The sequence below is a fragment of the Platichthys flesus genome, chromosome 11, assembly GCF_949316205.1.
Source record: "Platichthys flesus chromosome 11, fPlaFle2.1, whole genome shotgun sequence".
Taxonomy (NCBI): Eukaryota; Metazoa; Chordata; class Actinopteri; order Pleuronectiformes; family Pleuronectidae; genus Platichthys; species Platichthys flesus.
Genome location: NC_084955.1, coordinates 16,950,074 through 16,964,271, shown reverse-complemented (window position 1 = coordinate 16,964,271; position 14,198 = coordinate 16,950,074). Strand labels below are relative to the sequence as shown.

The following is a 14,198-nucleotide window of genomic DNA, read 5'->3' as shown; positions in this document are numbered from 1 at the left end:
AGATAATTAAGATAAAAAAGCTTAATTCAAAGTAATTGTGGGAACATTAATTAACCAACTGCTCCATTTAAACTAAGTTTGTATGATCTGAGGAGGTTCTTAACTCAAGGACCTCATATAATGTGTTGTGAAACGTTTGCCTCTGTTAGATAGAAGTGTTTTTTTTTATGGAAGCTACAAAAAGTGAGGATTACATTAAAGATGTCAAAGTAATTCATCAATAATTCAATCGTTCATTTACTCATTATAAGTGTCATAGTTCTGTTCTTTATTAACTTATACTTATATATTGAATTAATTTATAATTGAATAATGAATAATAGTGATACGTATACCACCAGTTACAATAATGATGATAACTTCTAGATCCACTGCTTTAGAAGATGATTCATGGAGTACTGATAAACTAGCACTTCCCTCAAAACTTTGTATTTTGGTTTTAAAAAATCATGCAAACATTGCAGAGTAATTGGATGTACATCTGAAACATGTTTCCTTGTGTGCAGTGATTAGGAGCTGATGTTTCAACACTTCAGTCTGGAGTGTGTTAAAGTCACAACCTCTATGAACCAAACTGTTCAGCGTCCTTGTCTCTGTAAAACGATGATAATTATCATGCTCATTTTAGTATAAACTATACACGTCTCACTTTAATTATTTGGGATACTGTTGTTTACTTACATAATTTGAAGATACTGTCGACAGATTTTCTGTACAAATGTCACTCGAGTAGGAGCTATTAACAGTTAGAAATTTCTCCTCCAGGCTGAATCAGTCACAAGTCAAAATATTCAGGGTCATGTAGAAACTAATTTAAATCATCTCTGCTGTGTGAGTAGATGCACAGCTCCTATAAGAAGATGCTCCTTGGTCCCGGTCAGTCGTCCATCTGCTCCTCCTGATACGTAGAGACAGACACAGCGCTGTAAGGGTCCAGCACCATCTGACAACAGCGGACCATAGTCACCACCAAGAAGAAACAGAGGAGGAAGAAGAAGAAGAGGACAAAGCCAAGGTCCACGTCCAAATCCAATTTGTTCACGGGGAAGATCGGTGGGTCCATGGTGACCAATCCACAAACGTCCTCTTCACAGTTGTTCTCTCATTTGTCTACTCTTCCAAAAATATATCTACACACTATTTCTTAATTTGTATGAACCTCTCCTGTGGATCTGCTGCAGTTTCTACAATCCCAAACTAATGTCAAATGTCCAGTCCTCTGTCTAGTTTTGAATTTCCTCTTCCAGCATCGACACCTTCTGTCCTCCCCCAGTACAAGAGGTGGAGTGGTGGACACACAGAGCCCCATTTGGCACCTGTGTCCAGCATGAATAGTTAACAAGTTTGGTAACGATCAGGCTTTTCCTCCGATGAGAACACCAAGGCATCTCTGTGGCCACTTCAGGAGACGAGACCTCTACAGGAGGTGACACCTTAACAAGAGTCATTGGATCCCTGGGCAGTGCAAGGTGCACAGACACACGACAACGCAGAAAGATGTCGCACAAGTTTTTACAGCTTTGAATAATGCAAACGCTGCACACAGATCAAGATTCTCTGTCTATACTGAAATCAGTTCACCCTACACATACATACTCAGGCACATGAGCACAAGGGCTCATTATGTTTATGATCTGATAATCGTGGAGATTCTAGAGTGCTGAATGGTGAAGATGCAAAAGAGGAAAAAGAAAAGGTTCTAGTAGAGAAAGAGGATATGACGCCTTTGTGGCAATCCACTTGAGAGGGGTTGAAAACCGATCCTGACCAAAAAGATGCAGATTGCTTGTATTCTGATGCCACGACACAGACACACACAAGTTAAGAGTGAAGCGACTCTATGCAAATAACATTGGATCTGGACCCAAAGCTGTAAGAGGAGTGAATATTTTGGGTCAAATTAAGATTGTTAAAGCACAAGAAATCACTCAGTTCCAACCCAAACAGGGCAGAGTTGACATAGTAAACCTGACCTAAACCAGTCCGAGCATTAACTCCATCCGTTTTCACCCGCAGGTTGTGAAAGAGAGGAGGGAAGGACGAAGGCTGAAACTGATCCCAGCAGTTACCCACGGATCTCTCCTCTGTGCGTCTTCAGCGACATTCAGAAAGGGAACAGATACAGGCCAATCACAGCAAAGCTGGCTTTTGTTTCCTCACCAGTTAACATAAAACTCTCTCAAGGAAGTGAACACATGCAGGGATGTAACTAAAAACATCTATGACTCTTGCATGAACGTGAACAGACTAAATATATAAACTTTGTGATTAAGGATTAACAGAACACTTTGGTTGTATGGCTCTGCCAATCAGTGCATTGGACACATTTCTATATATTTTTTGCATGATTCATAAAAGGTCACTGTGACCTCTGATCTATAACCACTGACATGTGATCACTTTATTGCCATCGTAACCTATGACCATCAGTTAATCAGTGAGTCTAAGTGAATTGCATGAGATTTAATGAAATACCTGAATTCAGAGTAACATGAGGTCACTGGGACCTTGACCGATGTCAAATACAACATAAGAAATCAAACTTAAATAAGAAAACATATTTTATACGTAAAAATAAATACACATTCTTTTCTGTATCGTTTGTTTTGTAAAATTAAAGATTTCATATTGCAGCATTTCGGTCAACATAAACGCTGACACGTATATAAATGAGAGATGTTTCATAGGCCAATTGATGAATCAGTCAGGAAGGAGATTTTTTGTATTTGCTTATTTCTTATTCTCTTTTATGACTGTAACTCTGATTTACTCGACTCTATTCTATGATCTGACTAACTCTGCTAAGACGTGTGGGCCCTTTAAATTAGAATCCAACTCCATTTCTGACAATATAGCAATTTATTACAAAAAACAAACATTCTCTCATTTAACATTTCATATACAGTATATTTATATATTTGTGTTTAATGAGTGATAAAAGTTCACATATTTGAAAGAAAAAAAAAGAAACCCGGATACAGAGCGACCAAAAAGTTTTTTAACAACAAAGACGACACAGTCACCATCATATTTTTGAAGATAAAAACTGGACAATAATGAACATGGGTTTACATACAGTTACATGATTTGTCATTAAGTGTGCAAGTGTTACACACAAACTATAGAAAACTGTAATAAAAAGGGTCCAATTTAAACTAATACCGCAAATTGAAAACTTACATATGTTTCAATGAGTCATCTTTCATCACACAACATTCTTCTAAAATACAAAGTTAACAAATTGATTGTATAACACAGCTGGTCGGATCTCGTTGGCAAAGATTCAGTCCTCGTCCAAATGTTAGTGACAAACATGAGGACAAAACACTCACACTTTTTGGACATTTTCACTTTTAGATCTTCTCCGTTTATTCCGTATCAATCCTGAATACCCTGATCAAACCTTTAATTAGATACCAATCAGAAGATGGTAATGGACAATTCAAGTTATCATTCAAAGTTTTGAAGTAACAAAGTACTACGGAAAATGTTCAAGGAAATTAAAACATGACTACAACATCTCTCCAATTCAAAATAACATGTAGGAAAACATTTATAACAACAATAGAGAATGGCTTAAAAGTACATCCTTCCTGCTTGTTAATTATTGCTGAGTGATTTCTTCTTTTTTTTAGTTTTTTATGATTTACAAAAGGAGTACAAAAATCCCATACTCGGTACAGGTTAATGCAGGATGACAGAAAGACATCAAGCAATTCAGAAAACCCTATGACTGTATTAAAACTTGATAACGATACTGTACGCATCCAATAAACATACACACACAGACATGCATAGTGTATATATATGTATACATATATATATATATAAATGTAGGCAAAGAAAAATAGATTATACATTTCCACCGGGCACCTAGACCAACAGTATACAGCTACTGTAACACCTTGTGTCTGTGTTATTAAAGTACATCATTCAATGAAGAAAAAGAAAAAACTTTAATGTTCCTTGAGAGGAAAAATGAAATAATTCAAAGTTATAGGTGAAGCCACCAGTGACTAGAAAACTGTACTCCGTATAAACCTACACATTGTAGAAGCGCTGCATGAAAGCAGTGCTGACATGCAGAGACATGCTGTGGATTTCAAACTGCGAGTGACAGTGGTGGTTTGCGTGCGACAGCTGAGATTCTTTTCTTTTAAATCACCAAAGCTGTACATCCCTGCAATTTCCTGAGAGTTTAAATCAACGATTGGGGTGATTTATCTACGTGCTAAAGGGTTACACAGCAAAGAACAGTCTTCATCAACGCCTGAGAAAACCATGAATATATTACAATACAAGGCTTTTTCTTTGTGTTTACCAGAATGTGAGTGTGTTATTGTGCAGTCTTCTAAAATGCATTTGTGATTGTGCGCTTTTATATATGTATTTATTTATATATATATATATATATATATATATCACATATCTACAATATAGGTTGTTGAGCTTTGGGCAGTGCTAGCTAGAGATGTCTCTTAGAATGGCTGTCTTATTGTTATAATAATATTCTTTTCATCAGTAGCAAATCCTTGATTGTCCTCTCCCATGTATCTACAGTCAGGTAAATCCCACCATATTCAACTTTCCCGTGGCAGGGCAGTTTAAGCCATGCAAAGCAAGGGAAGAGTGCTACACTCAGGAGCAGGAAGAAAACAGGTAGAGAAGAGCGAAAGTGAGTGTAAGGGCAAGAACTGTTAGGACAAAAGTGTGAACTGTATCGACCAAGTCACTCATTAAACGAAGGGTAGATTGGAATCTCAAAGTCATCGCTGTTGAAGTTGGCAGGCTGGTCCAGCATGGACAACACATCCTGGAACAGATTAAAAAAAGACAAAGCCAAGATTTATTATAAGTGATAAAACAAAAGGGATAGTAGAGCCAGATTGATTTTGAATCACTCACAGGAAACATGTCTTGCTGGTTGCCCTGAGCATGAGGATGCTGCTCTACGATACTCTGCGAATGTTGCTGGCCTTGCCACTGAGGCCACACTGCCTCCGCTGCTCTGGAAGGAAACTGTGCCCCCGACTGAGAGCCATCTGAAACAGAGAGCAGAGGGGTCAGAGGATGTACCTGTATAAACACACAGACATGGTTCAACACATATCTGTGCATACAACCTACCATAGCCATTGGTGTTGAGGCTGGCACGAGCATTAATTTGTGGGTAGTCTGCCCCGCTTGTGGGGGTGGGAGCAGCACCTGCAGGCTGGCCAAAAGAGTTTGAAGAGCCGCCTCCAAATCCTCCCATGGGAGCAAACCGAGGAGACATGGTCTTTGCTGCCTGGGGAGCTACCTGTTGGTAAGAATTAAAAGAGCAACTCTGTTTATTGATTAAAAGTGAAGTAGGGTAGATAATGCTAAATAATTAAATATGTCAACAGTAACTGGCAGGATAACAAAAACGTGTCGTTATATCAGTAAGTATATGAGATTGCTTCCTTTATGAATAAAGATTGATTTAAAACGTCAACCCAGATCAGATAAATAGGAGCATGACTCCTGTCGTACTATGTTACCTGGTTATTAAATTGTGGTCTAGCTCCGGGTCCAGCTCCAGGCCATCCTACTACTGGACCTCCAAGGAGGGAACTTCCAGTGCTGGACGGGGTGACCGACTGCGGGGCTCCATTCTGACGGGACATCTGAGCCAGCATCTGTCCTGCTGAGTGAGCTGGCTGTGTCATCTGTGGAGTCATGTTGACTTGCCTTCAGAGAAGAGTGAAGAGAGAGTGAGAGCTCTGTTAAAAATTTAAAACGGACTCCGTTACATAACATGATAGAAACTCAGCTGAAATAAAAACAGAAAACCCTTCTTACAGAAAAAGAATGTGAACAAATTGTAATTAAAATCAGGGAAACAACTACCTGAAACATATTGTGCATGTTTTCAGGATTACATTCTGAAGAAACAACGAATAATAGCAAATGAGGGAAGCTTTTATTCTACTTCTTGCGGACATGAACTGTGACAGTCTCCGAGAGAACTGGGTAATTTTCCAAATAGCTGTTGTTGTAAATCACCTAAAACCTACAGGTAAACAAGGCGGTAGCTCACATTAATGCAAGTTTATTAGTTCCCACAGCCGCCAGGAGTCACCGAGTTTACAGAGGATGATAATGTCATTACCTCCACATCTCAACTTGTTATCCCAAGGTAACGACATAGCCTAATTAAGTCAGATCTCAAGATAACAGGATAAACTACAGGCACTTGTTTCTGCTCTGTATCATGTTGCTTGTATAAGAGATCTAACTGACTTTCATTGTCAGAAACAAGCCCAAATAAAGTGTGTAGTTTCCACAATAAACAGTGGAATGAGCCAAACACACAATGAGGCAAATAAATAGAGGTAATTACTTTTTAAGATCTGTTGTACATGAACATCAATCAGCCAAAAAGTTAACAGGCCTGGTGAGGTGAATCCCATTGACTATCTCATTACTATGGCACCTGTCAACAATCCCTGCATATTAGGCAAGCGAGCAGTTAATTTTTTAAGGTGATTTTTTGGAAGCCGAAAAAATTAGCAAGCACAAGGATCTTAGTAACTCTGCCAAGTGCCAAATTTAAAGATTACTGGGTCAGCGGCTCTTCGACACAGCAGGTCTTATGGGATGTTCCCATGTGCCGTGGTTGGTACAAGGAAGAACAACTGGTGAACTGCCGACAGGGTCATGGAAGCACAAGAATCCTTGTGGTCCTGTCCTACAGAGCTACTGTTGAACACAATTCTGAAAACATTAATATTGGCCACAGTTCTTACCCACAGAGTCCTTGAAAAATGTTTAATTATATGTATGGGCGGAGTACAGATGCATTAAGTATGTGTTAATATCTTGGTTCCTCAGACCAAAGGACACCTTCAAAGGTCTTGTGTCAACCAGTTGGTGCTTTTGGCAGCATGAGGTGAACCTACACAATATTATGCAGGTGTTTAAATGTGGTGGCAGCTCTGTGTAAGCACATGAGACTTCCTACCTGTAGGCATCATTGGGTCTTCCTGCATTGAAGTTATTGACCTGAGGGTAAACCTGTGCGGAGGGAGTGGAGGTGGAGGACATGCCCTTCGTCTGATCTTGGCCTTGGAAAAGGGAGGGGTAGAGCTCTGGCTTCTCAAGGGGCTTGCTGGGGTCTGGACCTGCAGCTGGGACAGGCTGTACTGGCTGGACTGGCATCTGAGGACCAGCAAAATGATCAGTGAGCGATCACACTCCAGAACTCAATAAGCGTCTCTGTGCTGGAGAAAATATCCGTCCCCAACCGAAAAGTTTAAGTGTCTGGTTCTGTTTTATGGGTTTACAGAGGTTGGCAAATATGGAGGCGTAGTCAAATGCATGTGAAGTTATTCATATTGAGAAAGGTATTCACAATGTAGAAGGATACAATCATAGCTGGGGGAGACTAAACTGCCAACCTCGGCCAAAAAAGGGAACAACTCCTCAGACAGTGCTGAAGTATTGTGTGTGAATGTGTATGATAATCAACAATGAGCAAGGGCTTTGTTGAGTTAGCATCAAGTGAAACAGGTTTTTCTTTGTTTTTGCTTTTGTGGTTTCAGCAGGAATATTTATTATTTGCATGTTTGTCCTTTTGCAGTAGTAATTATGAAACCTTCAAAACTGAAACCTAAAAATGAATAAAGAAAAAATATGTTTATGTTTTTTTAGAAAATGTGATCAGTGTATCTCTCTTTAGAATGTTTTATTCCACTTTGTGTTTACCTCATGAATATTGTGTTGTACTACCTATGGGGAAGTACAATGTTGTTCTCTCACTGGTGGTACATCTTTTCTCTATATTAAGAACAATGTAACCAAAGTTCTGTTAAAAAAAAACAGTAAGTTCTATCTATGCTTCAATCGGACTGGACATGTATATCCATGGGTCCGCACACGTGTGGTCTGACCTGTGAGAGGGCAATCGGCCCCGCTTCATACAGCCCGTCTCTGGCTCCGCCTCCCTCCAGCTCGGCCTGCTGCTGCTGTTGGAACTGCCTGGAAAAGGCAAAGCAGGTGCTGAGTAAAAGTCTATTATAATAGTCTCATCACCATTTCCATGCTTCTACTGTTGAGTGAGAAATCCCAAACACCTTGTGATAAAACAGCCCACCACCGGTCACCATGGCAACATAAAAAGAGAAAGGAGGACAGAGGAGGAAGAGTGGGACGAGCTCCAGCAGAGAAAGACCTGCTATATTAACACTGTACAAACCGCTAACATGCTACATCACCTTTTAAAGTTGTGTGTGTTTACTACTCACTATTAGAAAACTATAACACATGCTTCTTATTAGACAACAGTTCTATTTTTTTTTCAACGCTACAGTGGAACAGAAACACCTAAAATGAGAAGAATTCCTCAGGGTAGGAAATTATAACAAAAAACAAAGGATCTATAGTTGGCTAGTAACAGCAGTAATCTCCCATGAAGAAGCAGCCCCCGTTCTCCCATGCAGGGGAACAATAGTCAGGTCTGGCCTGGTCTCACCTGATGGCCACCTGCCCCGGGCTGAGCACAACAGGAAGGCAGCTTGGGCTGCTCTGACCCAGGGAAGGGGGCAGCATGCCCCCTGGGGAGGAGATGGGGGTGAGGGGGTCCTGAGTCGAGTTTCTACTGCCCCACAATTAGAGATGGGTGCAAAGGAGAGGTGTAGGGAGAGAGTGATCAGTGTGTGGTTTATATAAAGTAGTTTTGGTAATGTTGAAAGTGGAATTGGGGATTGAGGGAGGACAGGTTAGCATTCAGACGGACGGATCTTTCCGGGATCTTACAGTTATATTCCATCAAATCAGTGCTTTCATTGTGTGCAGTAATTTATTGTGTAATAAGGTTGTGTAATCACTGGTAATGGTAAAAGTATTTCTACTAAGATTGACTCACTTGACGTTGACATTGGTACAGATGATATACTCAATCTCCTCTGAGAAGGGGTTCTGAAAGGCGAAGGAGCTCGTTCTCATCCAGATCCATTCTCTCGATTTTGAGCGGAACCGAAACATCACTGACAAAACCTGACCCTTCAGCTTCAACACCTGAGAACACAGAGGCAACATTTCAAACAGTCGTAATGTTGTGTTTACACAATAAGACAAGAATCTAGTTCACTGACAGATATCAGGTTACAACTTCAATAATATATTACAGCTTGAATGTAGAAGAATCTGAACTGTTGATCTGTGGGAACTGACTGAAGCTTCTTAATATCAGTTTCAGTTCTGGTTTGACTTTCCTTCATATTTCACAGTAACTAGAAAGTTGCAGTGTGTAGTGAAATTTTGTTCATCATGCTGCACAGTAACTTTCCCCATGCGTCAGATGTCAGACGTCAGCTGGTGCTTAAGGTATCAAGTGTGAAAATGTGGCAAGTAACCTAAAGGTTTTGAGGAAGAAGGAAGTGTACACTCTTACTTGGTACATTGAGGCGACATTAGCCATGACTAACACAACACAACCAAACCAGTGCAGCCGTGTAACTTGAGTCTCAATCTGGGTCACTTAAGTGCCAGGGTTTGACAAGGAAGAAATATGTGCAATAAAAAATATGATAAATCTTTTTCCGCTGTGTTAAATTTGATACTATTTTATTTTGATTCTGACTATGTTGAAGCAAAAGTACTCTTGTTATCGCATGTAAACACAAAAGTTCCAGAAAAATAAAAAAATTAGACCTCAAAAAGTGGAATAATCCTACCTGTTGAAAGCTGTCTCTCAGTAAACCCTGGTCCTCAGGGTGGGCGAACTCCAAAATATGCTTACCGAGCAAATCCTGCAACATCAGCAGATAACACAAGACTTATAAGCATTGAAAACATAAACGCCGTCAGAATTAGAAATTTCCACCAGTTGTGAAGCGTACCTGCGGCTGGTAGCCGACAGTGGCCATGCAGCGGTGGTCTACAAAGGTGAACATGCCCTGGCAGTTATGGCGCGAGATGAACTCAACTGGAACACTGATACTGTTGATGTCTGTGTCACCTGGACAACAAGTCACCTGAAGAGGAAGAAAGGTCCAGTTTAAGCATAAATGTAAGGACCTGCAGGAGATCTAGTAGAAGCTACACAGTGTTTAATGGTTCAAAACATGGTGAGAAAAAAACATTTACAATCACACTGCATGACTTCGATGTATGGTCAAAACTTAACAAGAATGAGTTTCTAGTTCTCATTCAAGGGTTGTTAATATCATCACTGTTTGGAAACGCCGCAAATATTTGAAAAAACAACATAAACAAATTCAATAAATACTATCAATGTATCTATTATACCTGTAATCTCCCAATGGCAACAAGACAGTAGCGACTCCCCTGAGTGTTGTCTGCTTCATTATCTGTTAGTGATACTCCTAAAACATAAGCACAAAAAATGTTGACATCGAAGTATAACTCGTCATTTCCAGGTCCTGGGCATATGATGAAGCAAAAGTAACAGAGATGGTGATGATCCTAAAAAAAGCTTTAAGTTTTACCTGCAGGGGGCCAAGACTTGATGTATCCTGTACAGTGGACCACTACAAACTGGGGCTCCCCTTCCTTGGCTGCACCCAAACCATTTCTGAGGTAACGGGGGAAAAATTAAATTACCATCTACTGATGTGGAATAATACTGATCAAATTATTAAGAATACCTCAATTGTTTGGCTTTGCTCACCTGTTTCTATTCCGGAGGAAATTCAGTCTGTTCATGGACAATGATTCCACTGGACATGAACCACATCTTCAAACACAAACAGGCAACCAAATGAGCAATTTACACATCTCGACACAAATCACAGATTAAATATTACACTGCATGATTAATTTGAGTATGAGTCACACCTCATTCTGCAGATGAATGAACGACGGGCCCCCATACTCATTCTTGCGGATGACGGCTGACCTTCCTTCTTCACTGTTCCAGTCTTTAAGTCCAACATCCTCCCTTTGAAGGCAAACCAGTGCAATAAGTCAATCCCAGGTGTAATGGGGTGCATGTGTGTCTGCTACGACGTGTGTGTATGATTTATACCTGTGTTGTTATTCTCTGCAGTGGAGAGCTGCTCCCTGAGCTTTTCTGTGTCATCTTGGTGGAGCTGATCATACAAGGAAGAGCCGAGCCATTCAGACTGTGACTGGTTGAGGACGGGTGTCACAGAGTCTGAGACGTAAACAATGCGGCCTGTCTCACATGACACCACGAACAGGAAGCCATCGGCTGCCTCCAGGATGAGGTGCTTCAGTTCCTTCAGACAGAAAGCATCAAAGACGGGCTCAGCAGTGGGGAGGATTGATCATCGAGCATATTCCTCCACATATATAAATTGTAATGTTTTCTCCCCAAACTCAGAAAAACCCTAGTCCTTTATATCTTGGTCCTTATCATGACTATGTTGTTTGTAAGAGGTTCTTACAAATTGTCTGTTTCACATCTGACCAGCCTTCTATTTCTACATGTCTCTATGTAGGTTGCTTATACCTGGTCAGTGAGAAAGGAAGGTTTGTACGACCCATCTGCATTGGTATTGCCACTTCCTCTCAGAGATTTCATATGGGACACTGCCATTCGTAAGATGGTAAGTTTGTCTGGTTTCCGTGCCAGAGCACTGCACGTGGGCACCATGTCGGACAATTCTGTGATGTAGGCGGTCATCTTGTTCCGCCTCCGCCTCTCAATCTCACTGTGGTTCTCCCTGGATGGAGGAAACAAGGGAGGGATGCAAAGGTGGAGACGATATGTAGGATCAAGATGGGAGAAACAGCTAAGTGGACGACATGGTGTAGAGCTCAGAGTTAATTTGCCAATGCAAGTATGCCAATCTGGAAAAGGAGATGGGCATGAGAGAAGGTGAGCGACGTAATGGACGCATAACACAAAGTGTTGTCAGTGATCAAACTGACAGTGAGAAAGTATGAGATTCTGGTCTGTCGAGGCCTGTCGATTTGAGAAAGGAGAGCAAGTGCAAAAAGAGAAAGACCCTTCAGATATCCTGAGAGGGGAGGGGGAAGAGAAGAGAAGAGGATTACCAAAGTGAGAGATGACCCTGTCTCACACAAAGCACAGTGGCTAGGGACATATATCACAGTGGTGGGTTAAGACAGACAACAAGCAGGCGTGGTGCAAAGAAGCAAAGCATTGGGACAGACACACAGTGCAGCAAAATAATCCGGTAATGCTGTGGTGTCAAAAAACGATGTGCTAGGGCCCCATCAGGACAGGATAGGATTTGATCGGTGCATTTAATACTGATATGGATACAGACAGGAGAGGAGACCTTCCATAGCGGTACAGGCCAGACCTGGCTAGTTTGTCCTTATCTGCAAAACTCTGATCTTCTACCTTAAACCTGGATATGAAACCAACCTGCTAAAGCGCTGGTGCCAAAAAAATCTCAGCCAAAGTGAAAAAAGAAGTGTTGGAGTAAAAAAAAAAAGTTGGATAGAGAGAGAGAGGATTACTTCCCTAACTGCCCTCAACTCACATCTATTTCTCATCAGTAATCCTCCTACCTGGCAAAGCGCTCTTTGTCATTGCCGTTGCCACCTGATTCATCATCGCACCTGAGGAAGAAGAGAAAAACACTCCATGAAGTCTCAGCAGCCTGGACAGTCTAACAAACACTTGACACTGCAACTCGTCCGGCTTGGTTAAAAAAGAACACACGGAGACAAATGTACCTGAACAACTTGCTTCCGTCATCATCGTCGAAGTCTGGCCTGCAGTTGTGGAGAAGCGAGACACGTGAGAGGCGTCAAACATAGTCAGCAAAAAACGAAAACATCTCACAATACAGACAGCACAGGAACTAACACTGGCACACACACACACACAGAGACACAGAGACACAGACTTACTCAGCTCGTCTCTTGTTGGTCCCTTTTGGCGCAACAGCCCCGCCACCTGCTTGGGTCCCACTTGCCCCCATACCATGATCTGGGTCTGGGTCTGGTAACTCTATTAATAACACAGAGGCGCACAGACAGAGGTGATCACTTATTGTGCCACAAGCACTGCAAAGGGAAACTAAGCTGGTACTCGGGGCCAACGTGCAAATACCACATTAGCAATGCATGACAGGGCTCTGATTCACAATGTAAAGCATTCAGCTATCAACAACTATTCCTGAATCGTGATTTGTGGTTTGTTGAGACAGTCGCGACCCTGAGCTAACGCTGAAGCTACATGTAGCGCAGAGATGTCACGCTTTAGAGCAGAAAACAGACACATTAGCTCGCCTGGATTTAGCTTCTCAACCCACAGAGCTAAAATAGAAACAAGGGAGCAGCCCACGCAGTGTTTTAGCCGCTGTTGGCGTCTAGGGTCTAACCCAGCTCCCACTTATGCAACAACCAGCGAGCCTAGCTGTGGCATTAGCTCGGCTACTAAGCTAACTTAGCCGCTGCTGTCACGCTATCTTTCTGAAAGTGTCCGCTGGAGCCGTGCGGGGGAAAAACACCGAGAACCCGCTGACAGTCAGCCTGTAACGTGGGGCTGGAAGCCACCGGGACTTTGAGAGCACTTTACCTGGGTCAGCAGAGGACATGTCCGACTGGAAGAACATAAACAAACAACTTCAGCTGCAGGGGGGTAAAAAAAAGAGACCTCAGCACCCCCGCCCCTCCCCCGCGCTAGCCAGCTAGCTCGCGGGCTAACCAGGCTCCTCGCAGGTTTCCTCGCGACTTTACTGCGGTAAACCACGACCGGTTACACGGGCCCCGAGGGTGAACAAGACGGGGGGGTAGTAGCGAATCCTCTCCTCCGGTCCCGGTTCCCCCTTTTCTCCCTGTTTAAAGCCCTCTCGCTGGTTAAGATGGCGTAAGGGGCCAACGGAGCCACAGGCTGTCCACACTGTTTTCTCTCCTCCTCTCGATTGGACTCAGCAGCCAGATACACATGACGTGAAGTGTTGGGAAATCCGTGTGGTGCTCCGCCCAGCAGCGGAGTGTGAGGAGGAGAAGAGGAGGCTGGAGCCCTCATGTGGAGAGGAGAGATGTGAACTTAAGGGTTTTGAGTTTATCTGTGTACTTGTTTCATGTAACACTGTGGACTGGATTGTTTGTGCAGGAAGTGTCATCCATCTGCTGTGATTCATGTTTTATACTGAAACACGTCACTTTATGTGGATGTGTGTGATCTCATCAGGCTCTTATACTTCACCTTATACCTGCTTTGATTATCAGATTGGGAAAAAACAAGTGCTCTTGGGAAAAAACAAGAG

General features: G+C 42.1%; 1 protein-coding gene across 4 annotated transcripts; it reads right to left on the bottom strand.

Annotated features, from left to right (window-relative positions):
- Nucleotides 1-2,836: 2,836 nt before the first annotated feature.
- On the bottom strand, nt 2,837-13,868 carry arnt (aryl hydrocarbon receptor nuclear translocator). Of its 4 annotated transcripts, none has more exons than XM_062398587.1 (20): nt 13,505-13,868; nt 12,835-12,934; nt 12,658-12,696; nt 12,490-12,540; nt 11,459-11,672; nt 11,012-11,225; nt 10,822-10,924; nt 10,655-10,720; nt 10,473-10,558; nt 10,273-10,349; nt 9,864-9,998; nt 9,699-9,773; nt 8,888-9,039; nt 8,495-8,620; nt 7,914-8,001; nt 6,986-7,182; nt 5,523-5,712; nt 5,128-5,299; nt 4,906-5,042; nt 2,837-4,813 (listed from the first exon to the last, which is right to left on the bottom strand). In XM_062398587.1, the coding sequence occupies exons 1-20, from the start codon at nt 13,539-13,541 to the stop codon at nt 4,730-4,732; spliced, it is 2,343 nt and encodes a 780-aa protein (XP_062254571.1). In that variant the 5' UTR covers nt 13,542-13,868; the 3' UTR covers nt 2,837-4,729. The 4 variants fall into 4 exon arrangements, with proteins under 4 accessions (XP_062254571.1, XP_062254572.1, XP_062254574.1 ...); XM_062398588.1 differs by having other exon boundaries at nt 8,495-8,617; XM_062398590.1 differs by lacking the exon at nt 12,490-12,540.
- Nucleotides 13,869-14,198: the final 330 nt, after the last annotated feature.